Raw genomic sequence first — 20,730 nt, forward strand, 5'->3', positions numbered from 1 at the left:
CTTGGCACAAAATAGATCTCAATATATCATGGGTGAATGGAATGGTAAATATTTCACTTTTTCCTTTCTAGTTATTTCTTAGGAGAGGACTGAAAAGGGAGATTTACTGTGTGTGGATTCTCACAGTATTTTTAGAATTATCTGCCAAGTCCAAAGTGTCTACCAACAAGTGTAGTCTGTTTGTTGTAAACATTCATGTGACCTTATCAAATTCATAGAGACGGGGAAGTCTAATTCAGGCTGCTTTCTTGGCAAGACTGCCAGGAGCTCCTGTCTTGTCATAGAAGCCTGATGAGGTTTTATTAATGGATGACTATTTCAAAACAAATAATTCTAGATGGACTTAATCCTGGGTGATTATTGTTCCAAATGCAAAAGTCCACACTATGGTGCAGAATCATCATTCAGTTAGTTGCTTATTTTATCCTGTATCAAAGTTACACTTTATTTCCACAGCAGAACACCCACAACATCACCTAAAACAAAGCACTGTTCCCCACTACAGAAGCGGTACAGAGCTAATGCATTTAGCATCTCCAAAACTAACACAAATCTGTGGATTTTGAGGTGTAAAACACCTTTACTTACTCTTGTGGATTTAAAGGCAATCTCCCTTCAAGGACTATAATATAATTTGGAAGGCTACTCCCCCCTGGGTGACTACCTGGAAGCTTTTGTATGACAATTTGGTGATGGTTTGTTGATGATATGATGCTATTATGAAGGGTCCTTCTACCCCCAGCTCCCCTCCTCATCCCGCATAACAACCCTTTTCCCGGTTGGGGCTGGAGGAAATGAGTAATGCTTAACCCATTTGTGTGATCAATTCACTTAAGCAGCTACTGTGAAATGTTAATCACAACTTTAATTTGTACTGCATTAGCATTTTGATTAACTTGTAGGCTTGCTAGCACACTTGAAGCACTTTTACCCATAGTTACAGCTCGGAAATGACTTTTTGATTAATTAAGTTTGTTAGACAGCAGCTGAGCTTCCTGAATGCTAACCTTCTGGGGGTAAAAGTTCAGGAGAAAGTTACAGTGAACAACTGTTGCTATTGAAAAAGATTCTTGTAAATCTACTTATAGCATTTTAATTATTGACAAAATATTGTATCATTACTTACAACTGACCTGAACCTTTAAAGGAGTGTGCCTTTCTGTCAAGAAAGCTTTTATTAGGTTTTCCCATCATTGTAAAACGTCTGGGAGCTCTTGAACTAAATAGTGTGTTTTCTAGCAGATGTCTTAACAACTAATGTTTTAACAAGCTGCCTAGGATGAATTTCCACAGTATTTTTTTAATAAACTTGGTATTTTAGCTTCAGACTTAAAGAAAAGTTACAAAGATTGTACAGAGAGTTCCTGTATATCTCACACCCAGTTTTCCTCTGCTATTAGCATCTTACATTAATATGGTACATTTGTCACAACTGATGAACCTATATTGATATATTATTGTTAACTGAAGTCCATGCTTTAAATAAATTAGAGAATTCCAAATGAATTCTTTAGTTTACTTACTGTCCTTTTTCTATTCCCAGATTGCATTCAGGACACCACATTACGTTTAACTTTCATGTCCCCTTAGATACCTCTTGGCTGTGAGTTTCTCAGACTTTCATTGTTTTTTCATGATCTTTCCATAGGATTTTGCTTTCTCAGTCTGGACGAAATAAAATGTTCTCTTCAGCTCTGACAGTGTATTATGTTTATGTCATTTAATTAGAACAGACGTAGCAACATTATCCAGCCATTTCAGCCTTTGTCATGATCTTATTTTCATCTGCACTATCACTAGATACATTAGGATGACTATCAGGAGAGGTAAGGAAGAGGAGAAAGGATAAAGGGAGGAAGAGAGAATGCAAGTCGTCAGAATGCTGAGAGAGGGTAGAGGCTGGACATCACCTGTTCCACTCCATATGCACACCCACAGCTGCAGCTGGAAGACACCGAGGACGAAATTCGCACTTTGTAAACTGAAGTTTAGAAAGTTTTTAATAATGGATCTTAGCGCTACCTCTTACTATTAGCCTGTTAACATACCTCTTGATGTACATTAAATGATAGTTTTTCCTTTAGTGACCTAAGTCAGTGATTCTGCTTCCTTGCAATGAAGTTGATTTAATTCAGTCACAGTACTCAAAGTTCTAATTTTACTCTTGGGTTATTTAAAGCCAGAATTCAATTGTGTTTCAAAAGCTAGTTGATGCCTGCCTATCAAATATTAAGGTGTAGTTATAACCAAATGATACATTATGATCTTGAAATTTTAGGTTTTCAAAAATTCTGTTGACGAATTTGCTCAGAGACAGTAATCAATTTAATGCATAATAATTTTGTCTGGTGCTTTTATTTTTCTGTTATGTAGGGGGGAAAAGGACAGATATAAACCACTTTAAATCCTTCTTGTTACAAGACAGGGTATATGTAACTCATTCAGAGGTTGTGGAATATAGTGTAATGAGCACAGATATGAAATTAGAAAACCAAAATCAACTCTTAACTTCATCACTTTTCACCAGTGTGATTACACAATCACTGGACTTACATGACCTTTAGTTTTTCCATCTGTGAAAAGGAGACAGTACTAATGTTTACCTCCTACTTGGTATTGTTAAGGGTTAAATGAGAGCGATACAAAAATGTTTGTCATCTATTACTGCTGTCCAGATGTTTTCATCATACCATTTATGCATACTGTCTACAGTTTGACCTCACATAATTCACTGTTTGCTGCTTTTCACAATAATCGAATGAAATGTACTTTATTTGATACAAAATACAGAGAATATACAAATACAAAATACACCTCCCCATTTCTTCTTCCCTTTGAAACTCCTGAGCTGGCTAATTCTTCTTGTTTCTCCAATAAAAGTCTGCCTCCTCAGATCTCTCCAACCGTGTCTTCTCAGATTCCTGCTTCTTTTATCCGTTTATGTTCTTTCAGTGTCAGATTTCTTTTTCAATCATGTTCCAAAGTCTCTATCTCTTTCCCCGCTTTCTTCAAACACCAGTTCAGAGTGTTCATCTCCATTCCATCTCCTACAGTCACCACAGTGGCTTTAGCTGATGACCTTTCAACACTCTAGTCACATGCACTCCAGACTCCTCTGCTCTAATGATTACTATATCCAGACCACCCCGTGATATCACCCTGTGACCCTCCTCTCTGACCACAGCTTCTCTACCCATCAGCTTGACTGAACATTTCTGTTACTCATTACACCTGGCATCTCTCCTCCCTCCCTCATCCCTCAGTCCAGTCTCCAGTCCCCTGTGGCTTCAGGTGCCACTCAAACAGCACTGGCCCTAGAGCTGTCCCTTTCAGCAGTGATGTCACCAGTAACGAACATCTCAACCTCTGAATTCTCTGCTTTCACAGCCAAATTAATCATACTCATTGTTGCCGGAAACAAGCACAAAACGTTGGTAATTATTTCTACAATTTCTAATTGTTCCTAATAATTTGTATAATTATTGCTTCAAAGTCATGCTGTTGAAACACACCATGGCTCTAGTTTTTATTCACATTATTCATTACCCCTGGTACTTACTCCAAACCTTCTCATGCTCCTTTACATTTATGGTACTTTCTCCCAGCAAGAGGCATCACCTCCAGTTTACAGAGGTGATTGAGGCCCTGCAATATGAATGCTATCCATTTCCATTCTCTTCCTTCAGAGCTTCCCTCTCTCCAGTGACTGTGTGTGAGGTCTTCAGGGACCGGCTGAAGCCCCTCTTCTCTGTGAGGCCTTGCATTCTGGCAGCGGAAAACTTATCTTCTTCTGATTCCAAGAGGGTCTTTTCTCTCTGCACCTTATTCTGTGCTGCCTTCTTTTTTGACTGGGGTTTTTCTGCTCCTAACTTAAAGGGTATTAATTACAGTCCACCTGGAAAGATAGAAAGCGAACTTTATAAAAACAAAAAACAGTATAGGATGAGTGTGTTGGCATTTTATTGATGAAAGGTCAAAGCTTACAGAAGATAGACACAAACCTAATCCAACTGCTTTGTTTTCCAGATTTTTTAGATGAGAAACAAATACCAGTGGCTAAGTCATTTGCCTAAGGTCTTACACTTAATTTAAAGGCCCTCTGAGGCCAAGTCTCTTTCTAGTATACCACACCATCTTCAGACCGGTTTCAAGTGTTCATGATTTATGCATCTGTTTGTATCTCATCCAGACTTATTATTTGCTTTAAACATTGTCTTGTCAGGAAATCTTCTCAAAGTCTCATTTTTTTCTAGTAGCACATTCATCAAAGAATCTTCTGTTCTAATCCAGGAGCCCACTGGAACTTCACACACTTCCCTCTCATCCTGAACTTTACAGGCAGTATCCTATACTGGTTAAAAGCAAGCACTTTGGAGTCAAGCTCCCCAGAATCTGAATCCCAGTCATACCCATTTACCAGAGCTGTGTATCTTTCAGTATATTTCTTTCCCTCTCTGAGCCACAATGTCTTCATCTGTAAAATGGGTTTTAATTCAGTAACTTTCATCAAATGGCTATCAGAGTATTTGACAAATAGTACACGCTTAACAAATGGCCCTGCAGTCACAATTATTTCGGTAGTGCCCTTGACAGTTCCTTTCCTGCCTTTCTTGATCTTATCTTCAGGTAACTGCCACTGTGCTGTCCTCACCTCTGCTCCAAAGATGCTCATTTGAACTATTTTGGCTGCCCACTCTGTGCCCAGGATTTCTGAGTCCACATCCCTAGCCCTTACTCTCCAGAGCTCATTTTCACCTGGGCTCCTCACCTGGCTTCATGGTGGCACCTCGGTTAAAATATGTTCAAAACCAAACTTATCGCCTATTCTCCTGTAAGTCAGTGACAACCCCACCATTTATGTTAATTATGATACAGCTTTAATTGTAGTGTAATTTTATAAATGAATGCAGTACTGGGAATCGTATTTCCACTCTGTCACAGCTGCAAATAACAAAAAATTTGGAGTCAACAATCAATTGAAATTGATTCTACCTTGGTAGGAGACAAGAGAGTCTCATGCATGCAGTCAGTCCCCACCCATGTTGCCCCTAGACTTAGCATCATCCTAGCTTTGCCTGATAGGTAGATGATGGATAAGAGGTAAAGGGAAATTCAACATTTGCATAATGTTAATATTAAGCTGGGGAAGAGTTTTTTCTCCTCAGTGTACTGAAACAATCTTCTGTTGCTGAATATTAGATCTCTGTCAGGGACTTGAGGTGACATGGGGAACTGAGCCATGATCACTAGCTGTTACCAAAGCCAGCCCCACTCTAGGGAGGATCACACACTTATTAGTTCTTTTTTTTTAATACTATTTTTAAAGATTACAGTCCACTTACAGTTATTACAAAATACTGGCTATACTCCTCATGTTGTACAGTACATCCTTATAGCCTATCTTACACCCAGCAGTTTGTACCTTCCACTCCCCACCCCAATGTTGTCCCTCTGCCCACCACTGTAACCACTATTTTGTTCTCTATATCTGTGAGTCTGCTTCTTTTTTGTTACATTCACTAGTTTGTTGTATTTTTTAGATTCCACATAAGTGACAAGTGATATCATACAGTATCTGTCTTTCTCTGTCTGACCTATTTCACTTAGCCTAACCTAATGCCCTCCAAGTCCATCCATGTTGCTGCAAATGGCAAAATTTCATTCTGTTTTTATAGCTGTGTAGTATTCTGTTGCGCGCGTGTGTGTGTGTGTGTGTGTGTGTGTGTGTGTATAAAATATCTTCTTGATCTATTCATCTGCTGATGGACACTTAGGTTGCTTCCATGTCTTGGCGATTGTAAATAATGCTGCTATGAATATTAGGGTGCATGTACCTTTACAAATCAGTGGGGTTTTTTTTTTTCATATATATACCCAGGAGTGGAATTGCTGGGTCATATGGTAGTTCTATTTTTCGTTTTTTGAGAAACCTCCATAATGTTTTCCACAGTGTCTGCACCAACATACATTCTTACAAACTGTGTACCAAGGGTTCCCTCTTCTCCACATCCTTGCCAATACTTGTTGTTTGTGTTCATTTTGATGGCAGCCATTCTGACAGGTGTAAGGTGAGATCTCATTGTGGTTCTGATTTGCATTTCCCTGATTATCAGTGTTGAGCATCTTCTCATGTGCCTGTTGGCCATCTGCATTTCCTCTTTGGAAACATGTCTATTCAGTTCTTCTGCCCATTTTTGAATTGGGCTGTTTTTCTTGATGTTCAGTTATATGAGCTGTTTATATATGTTGGATGTTAATCCCTTATTGGTTATATCATTTCCAAATATCTTCTCCCATTCAGTGATCTGTCTTTTTGTCTTGTCTATGGTTTTCTTTGCTGTGCAAAAGCTTTTAAGTTTAATTAGCTTTTTTTTTTTTTAATTTTGCTTTTATATCCTGTAGGTGACAGATCCCAAAAAATATCACTGCAGTTTATGTCAGAGTATTCTGCCTGTGTTTTCCTCTATGAGTTTTATAGTATGTGGTCTTACATTTAGGTCTTTAATCCATTTTGCGTTTATTTTTGTATATGGTGTTAGAGAATTTCATTCTTTTACACGTAGCTGTCCAGTTTTCCCAGCACCACTTATTGAAGAGACTGTCTTTTCCGCATAGTATATTTTTGCCTCCTTTGTCATAGATTAATGACCATAAGTGGGTGGGTTTATTCTGGGCTCTCTATCCTGTTCCATTGATCTGTGCATCTGTTTTTGTGTCCGTATCACACTGTCCCACCCACTAGTTCTTATCTACCAGGAAGACTGCTGTAAAAGATAGTGAGACGCAGGAAGTTCATCCTAGGCTCAGCCATGCAGAGGTGTGTCAGCAACCTACAACCCTCAGAGCCATCCCTTAGCCTTAGCCCCTTCAGGTACGTACCTGAGCAGTAACGTGGACTTGGCCACTCAAACTGAGAACCAAGCCCATAGCCTCCAGTTTAGCGTGAGCTGCAGGGTCTGTCATTGGCCTTGTCTGTCCCCTGACTCTCTTGCAGTTGCACAGCTCTCCTGATGAACAGTTCTGCCCATTCCATGCATCCGCTTCCAACCTTGCACAGCCTGCTCCTCGAAGCCCTGTACCACTCAGTGTAGAAATCAACTCCAAAAGGTCTAGAGGAGGTCCCTCTTAGAAAGAATGGGTTGTTTTAGGATGTTTTTTTCATCTCATCATAGAGGAATGTTAAAATAGGTACCCAGTTACTGAGATCTGCTTTGTTCCTAGCAGCATAGTAGGTATCTTACAGAGTACATCATCTCATTTTACCCTCATAGCATCCCTGTCCAGAGGTATAACATCTTCTATCACTGAGAAATCTAGCATCATAGGGTTAAGTGATTTCCTCAAATTTACACATAGTAAGTGGGACAAAATTAGGATTCGAACCTATGTCTGTCTGTCATCAAAGCTTGTAATTTTTTTTCCTACGCTGTACTGCCCTTGGCAGATGTGCAATAACTTAGGCAGAATATTTGTTATGATTATTATTGTTAGATGTTTACCTATATTCTTTCATAAAATGAATATTTCTCGAGTTCTCTGTGCTAGGGCTACAGTTACAAAGACTGTTTCCAGAATCTTGCCATCAAGGAGTGTCTATTGAGTGGGCACATGTATAAACAGACTCACAATAGGACAATGATGGCACGTGTTAAGAGCTGCAGCATAGGAAATAAGTGCCTATAGTCCATCTGGAAGACTCAGGGAGCCTTCACAGGAAAAAGCAGCATTTGTACTAGACTTGAAGGATGAACAGGAATTTCCCAGGTGAAAAAGGTAGAGGGAGCAGTATTTGTAAAAAGAAAACCTGCAGAGAAGTGTTAGCTTTCGTCCTCTACACAGTGTGATGCCACTGAAGAAATTTAAGCAGGGGAATGACACGGTCAGTTTTACCTCTGTAAAAATTTCCTACAGTAACAATAAAAAATATGGATTGAAGAAAAATTAGACGAGACTGAGGATAAAGGGATATTTATAATATTCCAGGTGAGAGTTGGTGAGGGTCTGTGCTGTGGCAGTGACAGGAGAGGCAGAGAAAACAGGACCCACTAGGGAGGGACTGGGCAGAGATATGTGGCAACATTTCATTCAGCACATTTGTCTCGTCAGAACCTTCTGTCATCCCAGATTCTTCATCTCCCATACCTGCCTTTTCTCTAAATTAAAGCGAGATAAGTAACACTTTTCAATTCGTGATACAGCTTTTTCATTTACTTCATGTAAGCAATCACTTTGCATGATTTTTGTACATTTTCACATCTGGATCATACAACGAAAGGTTGGGGGAAAACTCATAAATTTTATGAAATCTTTCAGCTTCATCATGAAAACTTCAAAGTTAAAAACATATGGTCCATCCATCTAGCTCTTCTAGTATGTGAGCTTTTGATCTGGAATTTATTTCAAGTTGTAATGTAAAAATCACAAGTACAGTCACCATAGTTACTCCACATTACAACATCTAACATCGTCATGATACTGCATTCGGTATAAGCATTCATTTCTCTTTTCCTTTTTCTCTTCGCTTCCAGAATTCAAGAGTTGTGACTTGTGAACTAATACTTTTATTTTTGTCTGAGTAGCGTGCGTCATGACCGGCTTGTCTCACATACTTCAAAGGCAAAGTGTTTTAATGAGCTCTGCAGAGAAATAGGAAGGACAGAAGTAGATTTTCCCTAGGTTTATAAACACATACATTTGTGCAGGTATACACATTAATGTGCACACATACACATATGTATACGTGTATCTATTATACCAATACTCAGGCTTTCTGATGACTCATTGGCGCTTAAGAGCCATTTGACCATTCCATCCCAGTAGCCATGATATCCAGAGATGTTGAACCATTTCCCTGCAATGTGTATAAAAAGACCACAGATTGGTTTAGCCAGATGTTTTTCAAACTATTTTACTTTTTGTAAATTAGAGCACCCAGAATAGGAAATTCACAACTTAGAAGGAAAATATGTCTGACTCAAGAGTACTAATTTTACTAATATAATAGACCTTTAAAGACTATTTCTAGAAATGTACTAATAGATTTTGTACAACATTTTATATATACTTTGCTGCCAGTGAGACGGTGAAGTATGACTTTAGGCATTTACTAGGTCCATCTAATTTCTCTTAAACCTTCATCTCTTCATTTCCTAAAACAAGAAAGTGTGCTCCTAAAACTGTATAAAGTAGCTGCCTGAGATCATGATATTAACTTATGTGTCTTTAAGTCAGCATTCACTAGAATCTAATTTAATTGAAATAGCTTTGCCTGTGTAAACCTCTCCTTTGTTTAAATAAGATTTCACTGTTTAGTTTTGCCTTAAGCAAATGCAGCCATTTGTTTGTCCATAAAACATTGGATTAAACGTATAGACTAATCTGAATAGCGTCTCAGCATTTCACATGCACCACAGGTTCTTGCCCCCTTTCGTGTGTGGTGTCTTATTTTCACTGAAAACCCAGGCTCTGCCTTTAGCTTGCTCTTTGGGGAAAATACACTTCTGGCAAGAAGACCTCCTATCACCTTACCATTATTGATTTTAAATTTGGAAAAGACTACCTGAGGTTTACCCTTTAAACGCAACTGCTCGTGCTCTCGAGCCAGTGAATTGTATAGGCACTTGCTCTCCAAGTACACTGAGTTTTTCTCTTCATTACTGGCTGCCAGTATTATCCGGCTATCTTTGCTGACCTGAAAAGGCTAGATATTTGGCACTTTGTAGGACGTGATGTGCAGTACATACTGTGAGAAATCCAGTGTGTTCCCTCCAGTCTAACTGTAGTTGGTTTCTATTTTGATCAATAGTAATTTAGAGGTATGATGCTTGTGGAGGGGGAGTTGTTTGGTTTTTCTTAAGGCTAACATGAGAGCGGGCAAGTGTCATGGTATCCTTGTAACACGTGCCTTTTCCCTGTTCAGGCAATGCTGGATGTGGCTGCACACCAGGGCTGGCTGGTGACTGTCCTGAATATCACCAATCTGGTGCAGATGGTGATCCAGGGTCGGTGGTTGAAAGACTCTTCTCTTCTTACCATACCACACATAGAAAACCACCACCTTCACATTTTCAGGTAATTATTTTCATTTCCAATGTAATTGGGTTTTTTTTTTATTTCAAAATATTACTTCCTTTATATGTGTGGTCACTTGAATTTCATGATGTGCCTAGAATATTGATTCTTTACAGTGAAAATAACCCTGTTTCCCAGAGGGAAATACAGCCTAGTGACCTAATGTTCTCACCTGGAATTTGATCATCAGTCTCAAACTGAACCACAGTTCATTTTAACCTTCTATTAAATTGTTTCCATTTGCAACATGGAATACATTTTCATTTTAACTGTTTATTACTTTACAACATCAGCCTTCACTTTAAAAGATGTTATTAAAGTACTTTGTGATCCAAAGTAAAATAAATTACCAATTTCTGTTATTGCAGAATAGATTTGAGGGATCAGAAATCTATTGTCAAAAGTAAACTGTGCATCTGCAAAATGTCCAAAACTGAGTGTTATATATACCAGAAGCTCAAGATATAACCTGTGCTTAAAAGAAAAGTTTATATTATCATAAAATTGCTCAACTCTTAGGTCCTATGTACATGGCTACAAAGAATAGAACAGTACATATTACAAGCAAGGTTGGCAATGTTTAAATGAAAATGTTTCTTTTACACCAGTTGAGAGATACTCTGCAGCCAGAATGTTGGTTCACAGCCATGCAGATGGGCAAAACATTCTGGTGTGCCTGCCGTCATGCACTGCCTCCCCCTTATCAGCTGGACCAGGAGCATCTGTCCTGGAGGCAGCTCGAGACATACGCCAACCAGAACCTCAGGCACACATGGGGTCTCCTCAGGAAAGTCCCTCAATTTGAGTGACGTATACTGGGTTCCAGGGCAGTTGTTTCCATGGTGCTTGAGTCCCCACCATGGGACATCCCTAGAAACTAAAAGGCACATCCAGAGAGTGAGCCACACCAGCAGCAGGTGGCATAGGGGGAAAGCAGGTACCTCCTATGTCTGCAGCTCAGTGTCAGGAACCCTTCCAACATGGTACTAAAAGTTATGGGAGCTGGGTTTCAGCAGTAGAGGAGACACATAAGGTTACTAACCCAACACAGCACGTGGGTCTGTTATGGAAACTGTTTGGGGCCTAGGAGATTCGCTCTAGTTCTTTGTTGTTACCCAGAAAAGTGCTGTATTCGTCAGTTTCAATAATAGTGTTCATCTTGCTGTATAAACAGGAAATCGGAAGATTTAGGTCAACTCCGTTCCTGTGATCTGGCGCTATTTAAGCTATAAATCTCAAATATTCCCAAAATGTACTTTTAATTGTATGTTCCCAAAAACTTACAATGAAAAATTTATTCAAGTAGTTACATTAGAGAAATTTGCCTGCACCCATTAAAAACATATCAGAGCTCCAGTTCAGTACTTTATCCACATGGAAGCATTAGCACACATTAGTGCCTTCCTATAGGAAGACACCAACTGTCTGTGAACACTCATTATTTTCTGAGCTCACATATGATTTACACATTTTATGTCATGGTAGCAAAACTGCCTAGGATTGGTATCTTAGAAGATGTTGGCTGATTTTGAAACTTAACAATAGTGACCTTTGAAAAGTTATACAGTAACTTTAATTTTAAAAAACTGTTCTAATTATATAAACCATCATTGTCAGAAAATCCCAATGGTGCTATGAAAGAATTAGTGGTTGGTGTTGATATTGTTTCTTAGGAAATGGAGCTCAGGTATAAAGGGCCCACATGCTGGATTCCGTGGCTTCACTGAGTGCCTGCCTGAACTGATCCACGCCTGCGGAGGGAAAGACCACATATTCAGCTCCATGATAGAAAAAGAGCTACCTGCCCCAAAATTGAAGCAGGTAAGTCTATCAGTTCCATGTGTTGACGCTCCCTTACTCTGTCTGGGCAGCTATACCACGAGTTTTCTAACTTAGAGTGTTGGTTTTGGAGTCAGACTCTCCTGGGCTTAAATTCCGTCTGCCATTTACTAACCGTCATTATGAACATGAGAACATTACACCTGTCTCACAAAGTTCTTGGGAAGACTAAGCAGGATGTTATGTAAACTACTTTATATAGTTCCTGATACAGAATAAGAGCTCAATAAATGATATTAAAAATAATGACAGCAAGGGGGTGGATGTAGCTCAGTGGCAGAGCACATGCTTAGCTTGCATGAGGTCTTGGCTTCAATCCCCAGTACTTACATTAAAAAATAAAATAAATAACGACAGTAGCAATAATTAGTAGGAGCGTCTGCATCAATAGAAGTTGCTTCGGTCCCGTGCTGTTACGCCAGCTGAGAAGGGCCTGCTGTGACTTGCCCGTGACTAGGCTGGATGTCTCAGGCGCCCTTCTAATCCCTTCCTCAGGGTGGGTTTTCTTTTTTTACACCCGTGTATATTTTCACACAATTCCCTCAATTACTTTTTTATGCCTCCTCCCCTTTTTTGAATCACTTTATTGTTCCAAAAATACCCCTTCAAATAAACTCCCTATTTATATTTCATATAGCTTGGATATAAGTCTAAATCTACCTTGTGAAAGACAACGTAGTTCTTTGCTCCAAACTATCTTTGCAAAGGCCAAAAATATGAATGAACAATGCCAGAAATATTTGGCGTATATAGACTTCTAAGTCTTAAGCAATTTTACCCTAAACATGTCAAAGTAAATGTTCAGGATTTATAACATAATAAACATATTTACTTGCAAATGCAGGTATTAAAATAAAGAAACTTCTAAACCATGTCATTTTTTTTCCAGTGGAACTTACTTTTGAGCAAGACTTGGAAAATTTTTAACGGGCACTAAAGTCTGATTGTTCAATTTCTGTTGAACCCAGAATTGGCACCAAAAACTGGTTAAATATTCATAATAAGTGCCTACCTTTCTAACTAAATTACCATCAAAATTATGAATAAAAACAATATATTTAAATCAAAACAAGGCTTCTATTAGCAACAACAGATTTCTAATATAATATACAATGATTTCAAGCCAAGTTTTAGATGTGATAAAAAATTAGAACATTGTTGTAATTAGTTCAGGGAGAACTCAGAAGTAAACTTACTTAATTTATTTGCATAAATTGCCATTCTGTTATCTTTAAAACCAAATGCAAATTGGCTCGGTCTGATATGATGATGGTTATTTGGCTCAAAAGTGCTTCAATTTGCAGAGCAATCTGGTGTCGGCTCTGCAGTGAGGCGATCCCAGGTAACATACAAATCCTGAATTATTCCAGAAATTAGTATGTTTAAAGCATCAATTTAAGTGCTAATTGCAGTAGTAATGAGAAAAAGCAGTACAACTGTGAGATTTGCATCTTCTACCCCATCAGTATGCCTGGAACGGCTGCTGACTGGCAGAGGATTTGGCTGCTAATTAAATAATTGTATGCATGGTAGTGCTCTTGCCTGATTCAATAGATGAAGATTAATCCTCAGATAAATATGTTTGGCTGGTATTGAAATGTCTTAGCAACTTCTTTAAAAACAGCTCTTGTTTTATTTACATACATGTATGTGTGTATGTTTGTATATACATGTATGTACAAATACATACACACAACAAATATATGTATATGCATTGAAGATTGAAAGTAAAATTAAGTGCTACAAAAGATTACTAATATATAAAAGCCAGATCTGACTTTTGAAGGCTTTGTAAAAATTCCGAGTTGCTAATAATTAAGACATATTGATAACTCATTTAAAGGTGCAAGAAACATATGAAGTCTGCTTCATATGGTAAATGTGTCTTGTGTCACAAAGTTAAATGCTTTACAGAAATTGTGTATTTGTTGTCCCTTGATTACTTTTCCACCCTGGGCAGTCTGAGAAGCACATCTAAGTGGCACAGCTTCCAGGCTCCGTGACTGTCAGTTCTAGCAGGGGATGGGCCAGCATCTGTACCTTGAAGCACAGTGTAGACCATTCAATGGCTTGACTATTTCCAGATCTATTCCAAACCTAATTTCAGATTCACAAGTTATAGGATTGGAGTTGGATTGAAAATTTGCACTGGATTTACATTTTTTGAATTCCTAAGGGGTAGTTTGATTCATCAACGCTTCTTCATTTCAATTACGTATACTCAGCAGCACTGAAGTCTTAGCAAACAGGAAATCAAAGCCTATAAGGAAACCTATGGTGTGTATTACAGAAATGAAAAGAAAATCAAAATTAAAATATTCATGTACTTTTAAAACCTTAGAAGGTAACAACAGATAATACAGCCTATAGAGAAGTTTTCTTGACTGACAGTGATATTTGCCACATAATTGTAACTGTTAGAAAAAGATGAGTTAACTATCTGAGGACATTAAGTTTATTTTGTTACATCTTTGCTGTAGACTCGAGAATTCATTCATTTATTCAACAATGATAAGTACTTGGTATTTGCATTTTGATTTCTGACAAAGATTTTCAATTAAAGAGCAAGAATAAAATTGGTAAAATACTTTCTACCCCTTTAATATGTGTCATTCTAATTGGTATTCTCAAAATGATAATGCCAAAAATACATATTTGTTTCTACAAAGAACCCTAGATTTATAGGGTTCCTTTTGATATACAGACATATGAAATGTTTTCCTTTCAGAATGATTTAGAATATGGACCAAAAAAAAAAAAAAAACCATTTTGTACAATAAATGGTCAGTGGTTGATGCTGACTGACGACAATTGCATCACATTTTTTTCAGGTTTCTGTTACATCCCCAAGTCACGCTCTCTGCCGTAGAAGTCACATAAACGTTAGACTAGAAGCTTCTCTAAAACCAGTTCAACAACAATTATTTTAAAACTTATTTTTTAGTATAGTCAGTAGCCACTCAATAACTAGTAGGGATTTACAATAAAGGGGTCATAAGTTTAGATAATAATTAATACTTTTTAGGTTGTTTTTAAAGGGACTTTAAAAAGATTAAAAGCGCACTGTTTTTACATGTAACAGACGAGTACATGAAAAACTGGGAGATCTGAACAAGAGCTGTGGATTGTATCAATGTTAATACCCTGGTATTAATACTGTACTTCAGTTTTGAAAAATGCTGCCATTGGGGGAACTGGGGAAATGGTGCCCGGGATCTGTTTGATTTCTTACAACTGCACTGAATCCAGAATTAATCTCAAAACAAAGAGGCTGGTTTTTGTAAAGCTCACTATTTCTTAGTTGATTACTACATTTCACATTAACCATTTATTACCTCTTTATCCAGGCATGGAATTTCTTATCTCATTTGCCGGTGATAGATGTTGGCTTAAGCGTTAAAGGCTGGTGGGATGACTCAGAGGAAGGACACGACGAACTCCCCATCACAACTGTGACTTCAGACAAACGCAGCGACAACAAATGGGTCAAATTGCATGCTGATCAGGAGTATGTGCTTCAAGTCAGCTTGCAGAGAGTCAGCACTGGGTTCCACAAGGTATAGTGTTTGGTTTCCATTCTCAAATGCTTCACACCAGATACCAGCATGCCCCAGCACACATATCTGTTAAATTACTCATGTGTCCGTGCCATTCATGAATCCCGCTTCATCAACTGGCCTTAAGCAGTAAGAGTCGGTCTTCTGAAATTAATCAGTTCTCATGTGCCATTTTTCAATCCCAGAATACCCACCTGACATCACAATATGATGTCTGGAGTCCTGTTCTCAAAGTACGGTCTGTAGACTCAGTCCAGCAGAGTTTTCTAGAGTACCTTTTAGAGGGCAGATTCCTTGGCTCTACACCAGACTGACTGCATCAGAATCTCAAGGCTCCCAAGGAATCTCAAAATCTAGACTTTTACCCAGCACTCCAGATGGAGAAGAGGCTACGCTTTTCTGTGCCTCACTTGCCACAGCTCCTGCTTCCTTCATTCAAATGTATATGAGAGCTTTGTCACCATTCATACAAGCCAAAAGTTTACAGTACTTTTAAGTTACTGTGCTCTTTTCTGTTGCCTGAGACACCAAAAATAATTATTTGGCCTCTAAGAATATTAGTACACAGCGTGTGAGCAGATTGGTTTTCAGACCATGACAATCAAAATATGAAAGTCAGGGGCTTTCCCATATCTATAATCAGCCCCTTGGGGAGTGAGGTTCATTAACACCATTCCCTCTGTTTTCACACACAAAATGGACAGGAACTTACTGTCGTTAACTGTGTCTTTTCAGTACTGTGCCTTCAAGTCTCATCTCATTTGATTTCTAATTCTAAAAATCAGTTGGTGTAAGTATAAACTGGCCTCTGGCATTTCAGAGGCTTTAATAAAAATATTTATAGATGATTTAATGTATCCCAACTTACAAAAAAAAAGCACTAATAATCATACAGATAAAATCTTGAAGAAAAAAAAATTTTTTATAGCTGCCCTGTGAGGAGGTGTGATTCCCCATTTTACAGAATGATGGAACTTGGGGAGTTAGATTTGCCAAGGACCTACAGTCTGAAAACATGAGCGGGCTTGGAGCAGAGAGTTCTCTGATTTCAATGCCTGTTCTCTTTGCCCTGACCTGTGCAGACACCCTGACAGAAGCTATGCCTGTCAACATAGCTAAACAATGTGCCCCAGCCTCAGGGGGCTCATGGTCTCAACAAAGAAACACCCGAACAACTTACCACACTGTACTGAGGTGTGTGTCTAAGGCACTTGGAGAGCACTAACAGGGGACAACTTAATTGTGAGGCCTGTGCAAATGTTTCTGACAACAAGATTTTCACCTTAATATCAGCACTTTAAAATTAGATTTAATCATGCTAAAAAAAACTCGTTTGTTTCTAAATGTTGTAAAAATACATTGCTCTCTGACCTCTCTTTAAAAATGCCTTATGTGAAACATCTCCCTGTAAAAGGTTGAGCAAAGTCGGATTAAGTGCACATCATTATTAGTACATGTCGTTATTTGTACATTTTACACCAGAAAGTCTTTGTCTTAAAGAATCTCTAGAATAATCTTGTATTTTGTAAAATCAACCTAACATAAAGACTTCAAGTCCTGTCACTATCATGATATCTAATCTTATTAATATGTTTTATAAATTGCTTGGCTTTACAATTCCCATTCCTCAGAGAAAGGACTTCTTAATATCACCATATTAGAATATGTGCTTTTTCATATGAGTTTTATTCTTGGGTTGGGGCAGGGAAGATGTTTATCTGACATAGTGCTTATTATCTCAAGGTCCAGTGTCTAGGCTGGATTGACTTTTTCCTGAGTATCAGTCTCTTGTAGATTTAAGACTTTGGAAAATTTGCTTAACATGGTTGTCTCTCAATTTGTTCATCTGCAAATGGAGTGTTAATTTCATAGAAGAATGGTGTGAGAATATGTTAGTTTGATGTCAAGATTCAGGGCTTTCTGTTCTAACAGAGCCAAATAATTCTGGTGGTTCTAGCCACAAAGTAGTGTCTATACGGTGCTTTGAGAATCTTAAAAAATGGTGTAGATCATGAACACACCAAAACATGAAGATTTATGGCCTTCAGGTAAGACAACATAGCCTTTTAACGACAACCGAGTGGTATAGAAAATCTGGCTGTTATTAATGGGGTTTGTGTGTGCGTGTGTGGGTTTACAGGGAAAGCAAGACAGCCATGCAGTCACACCTCGATTTCCCAAATCAAAAGATGAAGGATGGTTTTTGATACTCGGAGAAGTGGATAAGAAAGAACTTATCGCTTTGAAAAGAGTGGGATATGTCCGAAATCATCACGTGGTCTCCATCTCTTTTTATACCCCTGAGGTACCAGGCAGGTAAGCAGAATCTTAACCCTAGAGTTCCAAAAGAGTTGACTATGACTGTGATGAGAAGAGTGGTTTTACATTTTTGCTCCATTTTTATATTTGAGGTATATTTACACACTGTATTTCATGAGCGACTGCTACCTTGGCCTGGACCAGCAGTACGACATCCATCTCAACGTCACGCCAGCGAGCGTCTCCGCACAGGCTGACGAGGAGCTCTCCAATGCCCTGACTGACCTGCAGGTGAAGTGACCAGAGCCCAGCCATCCCCGTGAAAGGAGTGGTTGAGAAGTCTGGCTGTTCAGTCATCTGGACAAAGTCGAATTACTTGACATTTGCCTTGGTGGAATCAACTTACAACCTCAAGCCACTGAGGAAATTGGCAGTGGCTGCAGCACTGACTCCAGCAGCACGAACTTGGCTGCCGGGGCCCTTTAACAACGTTGCCTTTTATAATATTGTCTGCAGGGGTCTCTTGCAATGTAAAATGACCACACAGGTGGGAGAATCTTGTGATTTGTGTACATTGAGATGATATTTAGGAATTGTCAAATTTTCATCTCACAGTATACTGTTTACAAGTACATTGGCTTCTCTTTTTTTTTTAAGGAAAACTGTACAGAGGCGTGACACTGTTAAGATTTGTTATAACAGACTTCTAACACTGCAGCATAAAATATGTAAGATAAATCTGTACAGTGACACCCAGTATATCTTTTTGGCAAAATTTATATTTCGATCACATACAGAAGTAATTTCAAGCATTTCTTACAGTTATAAATGTTAATAATATATGATGTAAAATTACATTACAGAGCCCAATGATGATTTAAAAAGAAAGCCAACTATCCTGATGTTAGAAAATGTAGATACTCTACTTGGTGGAAATAAAATATTTGGAGTGCCACTTCAAGACTAGCTGCCTCACTGAGCCCCTCTTACTCTTCTGTTCTTTTCATTTCCTGCTACTTCAAGACTTCCATTCTCTTTCCAATATTATTTATTTACACAAGGAGAGAAGTACAGTTCATTCGGAGAAAAATTTCAACCCCTACAGGTAGGTTTTCACCCGTGATAAAGGAAATTTCTCTGTGTCCAATTTCCAACTTGAAAAATAGCTTTCAAACTAAAGGGTTGTTGGAATTCAGTGGCCATGAAACATACATTCTAGTGAAATTAAATTTTATCTTTGTATTTTCAGTTATTCCTGGTCCTGTAATGAATTATTTTAAAATACTTTCCAATGTTACCACCACAAGTACTAGAATTTTCAGGGTTTTTTCCTGAAACTGGAACATATTGGAGTGTGTACCTCCTTTTCGGTACTAAAAGAAAAAAAGAAGAACTAAAAGGGTGGGGAGAACCAGGCATTCACCTCCTAAAATTAAGTCTAAATAATGTGAACACACAGAGCACAGTAAGCATGACGTGTCTAAAGAACTCTAGTCTCAGAATTTTATAGAAAGAGTTCTTTGCTTTTCCTTTGGCAGTTTATTTCCTAATTGCAATTCATACCTTAAGCATTGTTTTAGTGAAATGAAAAGAAAATGAAGGCTATGTATAGACAATCACCAGTCCATAGAGGAACCTGAGGAGAAACAGTCTCATTGTGTTCATGTTTATCAGCATCATTTTTTCTTTTTGAGTAGGCAGGTTTGGGGAGGTGGGGGATCTACTTCGCAGGACACACAACAGAAACATAGGCACAATAACAAAGAACATCCATTGAGAGATAATAATGTGACTAATTTTAAAATTAAAAGTCATCAGTTCACAGTTGCAGAAGACACTAGTAAGGCAAGGTTTGCTTGGATGGAAAAGTTCATCTTATTCCAAGGAATGACCAGCACTATTTATCTACCACTTTATGACTTTATCCTCACTCATTTATCACTCATCCAAAATTTTAGTGTTAAGTGTGCATTACGATGTAGGGCATGTTCCAATGGATTAATTTCATATTTCATTTCTAATTCTATATTCCATTTCATAGTCCCCTGGATTTTAATCAACTCCAGATAATGGAAGTGCCAGTCAGATATTCATTCTAGGTACTACATTGAGTACTCTGAAATCCAAATGAATCAGAGATATGTCTTTGCCTCAGACAAGGCAGCCTGGTGATGAAAAGATGTAGATAACTGTCATAAAAGCAAGTCGCTGCAGCAGTGAAATATTTAGAAAAATCATGAAAGGGACATTTAGGTTGAGTTTTGAAGACAGAACTGTGAAGTTAGAGATGAAGAGCATTGTAGGAGGAACAGTATCAAAGTCTGAGAGCCTGCAGGGTCCAGTTGGTCTGCATTTTCAGAGACATGAAAGGGACTGATGGACAAAAAGGATGGAACAGTATATGAAGAGACCCTGAATTACAGGGTAAGAACTGCAGTCTTCTGTGCAAACAGTGGAGTTCCTTGGGAAGGCACCGGAGAAGATGACCAGGAAGTTCAGAGAGTAGAACGGAGACTCAGTGGAGACGGGAGGGCAGGCGTCTGTGCCTGTGGTGAGGATGGGCACCAAGTGCTGACGAGATTGAGCCTCACCCTCAGATGCTGGCATTCCCTTCTAGTGAACGAATCCAGAAGCCTTAGAAAGCTACACATCACTCCCCAAGCACACACTTCTCCCATTCCTCCAGTTACTCAAAACCTTGGAGTCATCCTTGACCCCCCTCTTGCTCACTCCACACAGCCGCAGCGGTGCCTGGTGAACATCCCACAGGGCCTTGGCTCGTGCTGCTCCCTCAGCCTGGCCCTTTCCCCAGACACCCACAGGTCTGACCGCCTCAGTCTAAATGTCAACCCACCCAAGCTGACCTATCCCCTAGCCCACTTTCCTGTTTTTTCACCATTTTTCTTATCACCACTATAAAAAAATTTATTACTTAGTCTCTCCTAACTAAGCTTCAGGAAGGGTTTTTTGGGGTTTTTTTTTTTTTTTTCAATCACTTTTGTTC

General features: G+C 38.6%; 1 protein-coding gene across 3 annotated transcripts in view; it reads left to right on the forward strand.

The window, feature by feature from the left end:
- ASCC3 (activating signal cointegrator 1 complex subunit 3) overlaps positions 1-18,687 on the forward strand; it is a 301,513-nt gene extending 282,826 nt beyond the window's left edge. For all 3 annotated transcript variants that reach the window (XM_074368581.1, XM_074368580.1, XM_010965191.3), the window contains exons 38-42: positions 9,920-10,071; positions 11,745-11,892; positions 15,258-15,467; positions 17,608-17,783; positions 17,879-18,687. In XM_074368581.1, the coding sequence (XP_074224682.1) occupies positions 9,920-10,071; positions 11,745-11,892; positions 15,258-15,467; positions 17,608-17,783; positions 17,879-18,026 (834 nt within the window). In that variant the 3' untranslated portion in view covers positions 18,027-18,687. The remainder of the gene's footprint in view (positions 1-9,919; positions 10,072-11,744; positions 11,893-15,257; positions 15,468-17,607; positions 17,784-17,878) is intronic.
- Positions 18,688-20,730: the final 2,043 nt, after the last annotated feature.

This window comes from Camelus bactrianus, chromosome 8 (assembly GCF_048773025.1).
Source record: "Camelus bactrianus isolate YW-2024 breed Bactrian camel chromosome 8, ASM4877302v1, whole genome shotgun sequence".
Lineage (NCBI taxonomy): Eukaryota > Metazoa > Chordata > Mammalia > Artiodactyla > Camelidae > Camelus > Camelus bactrianus.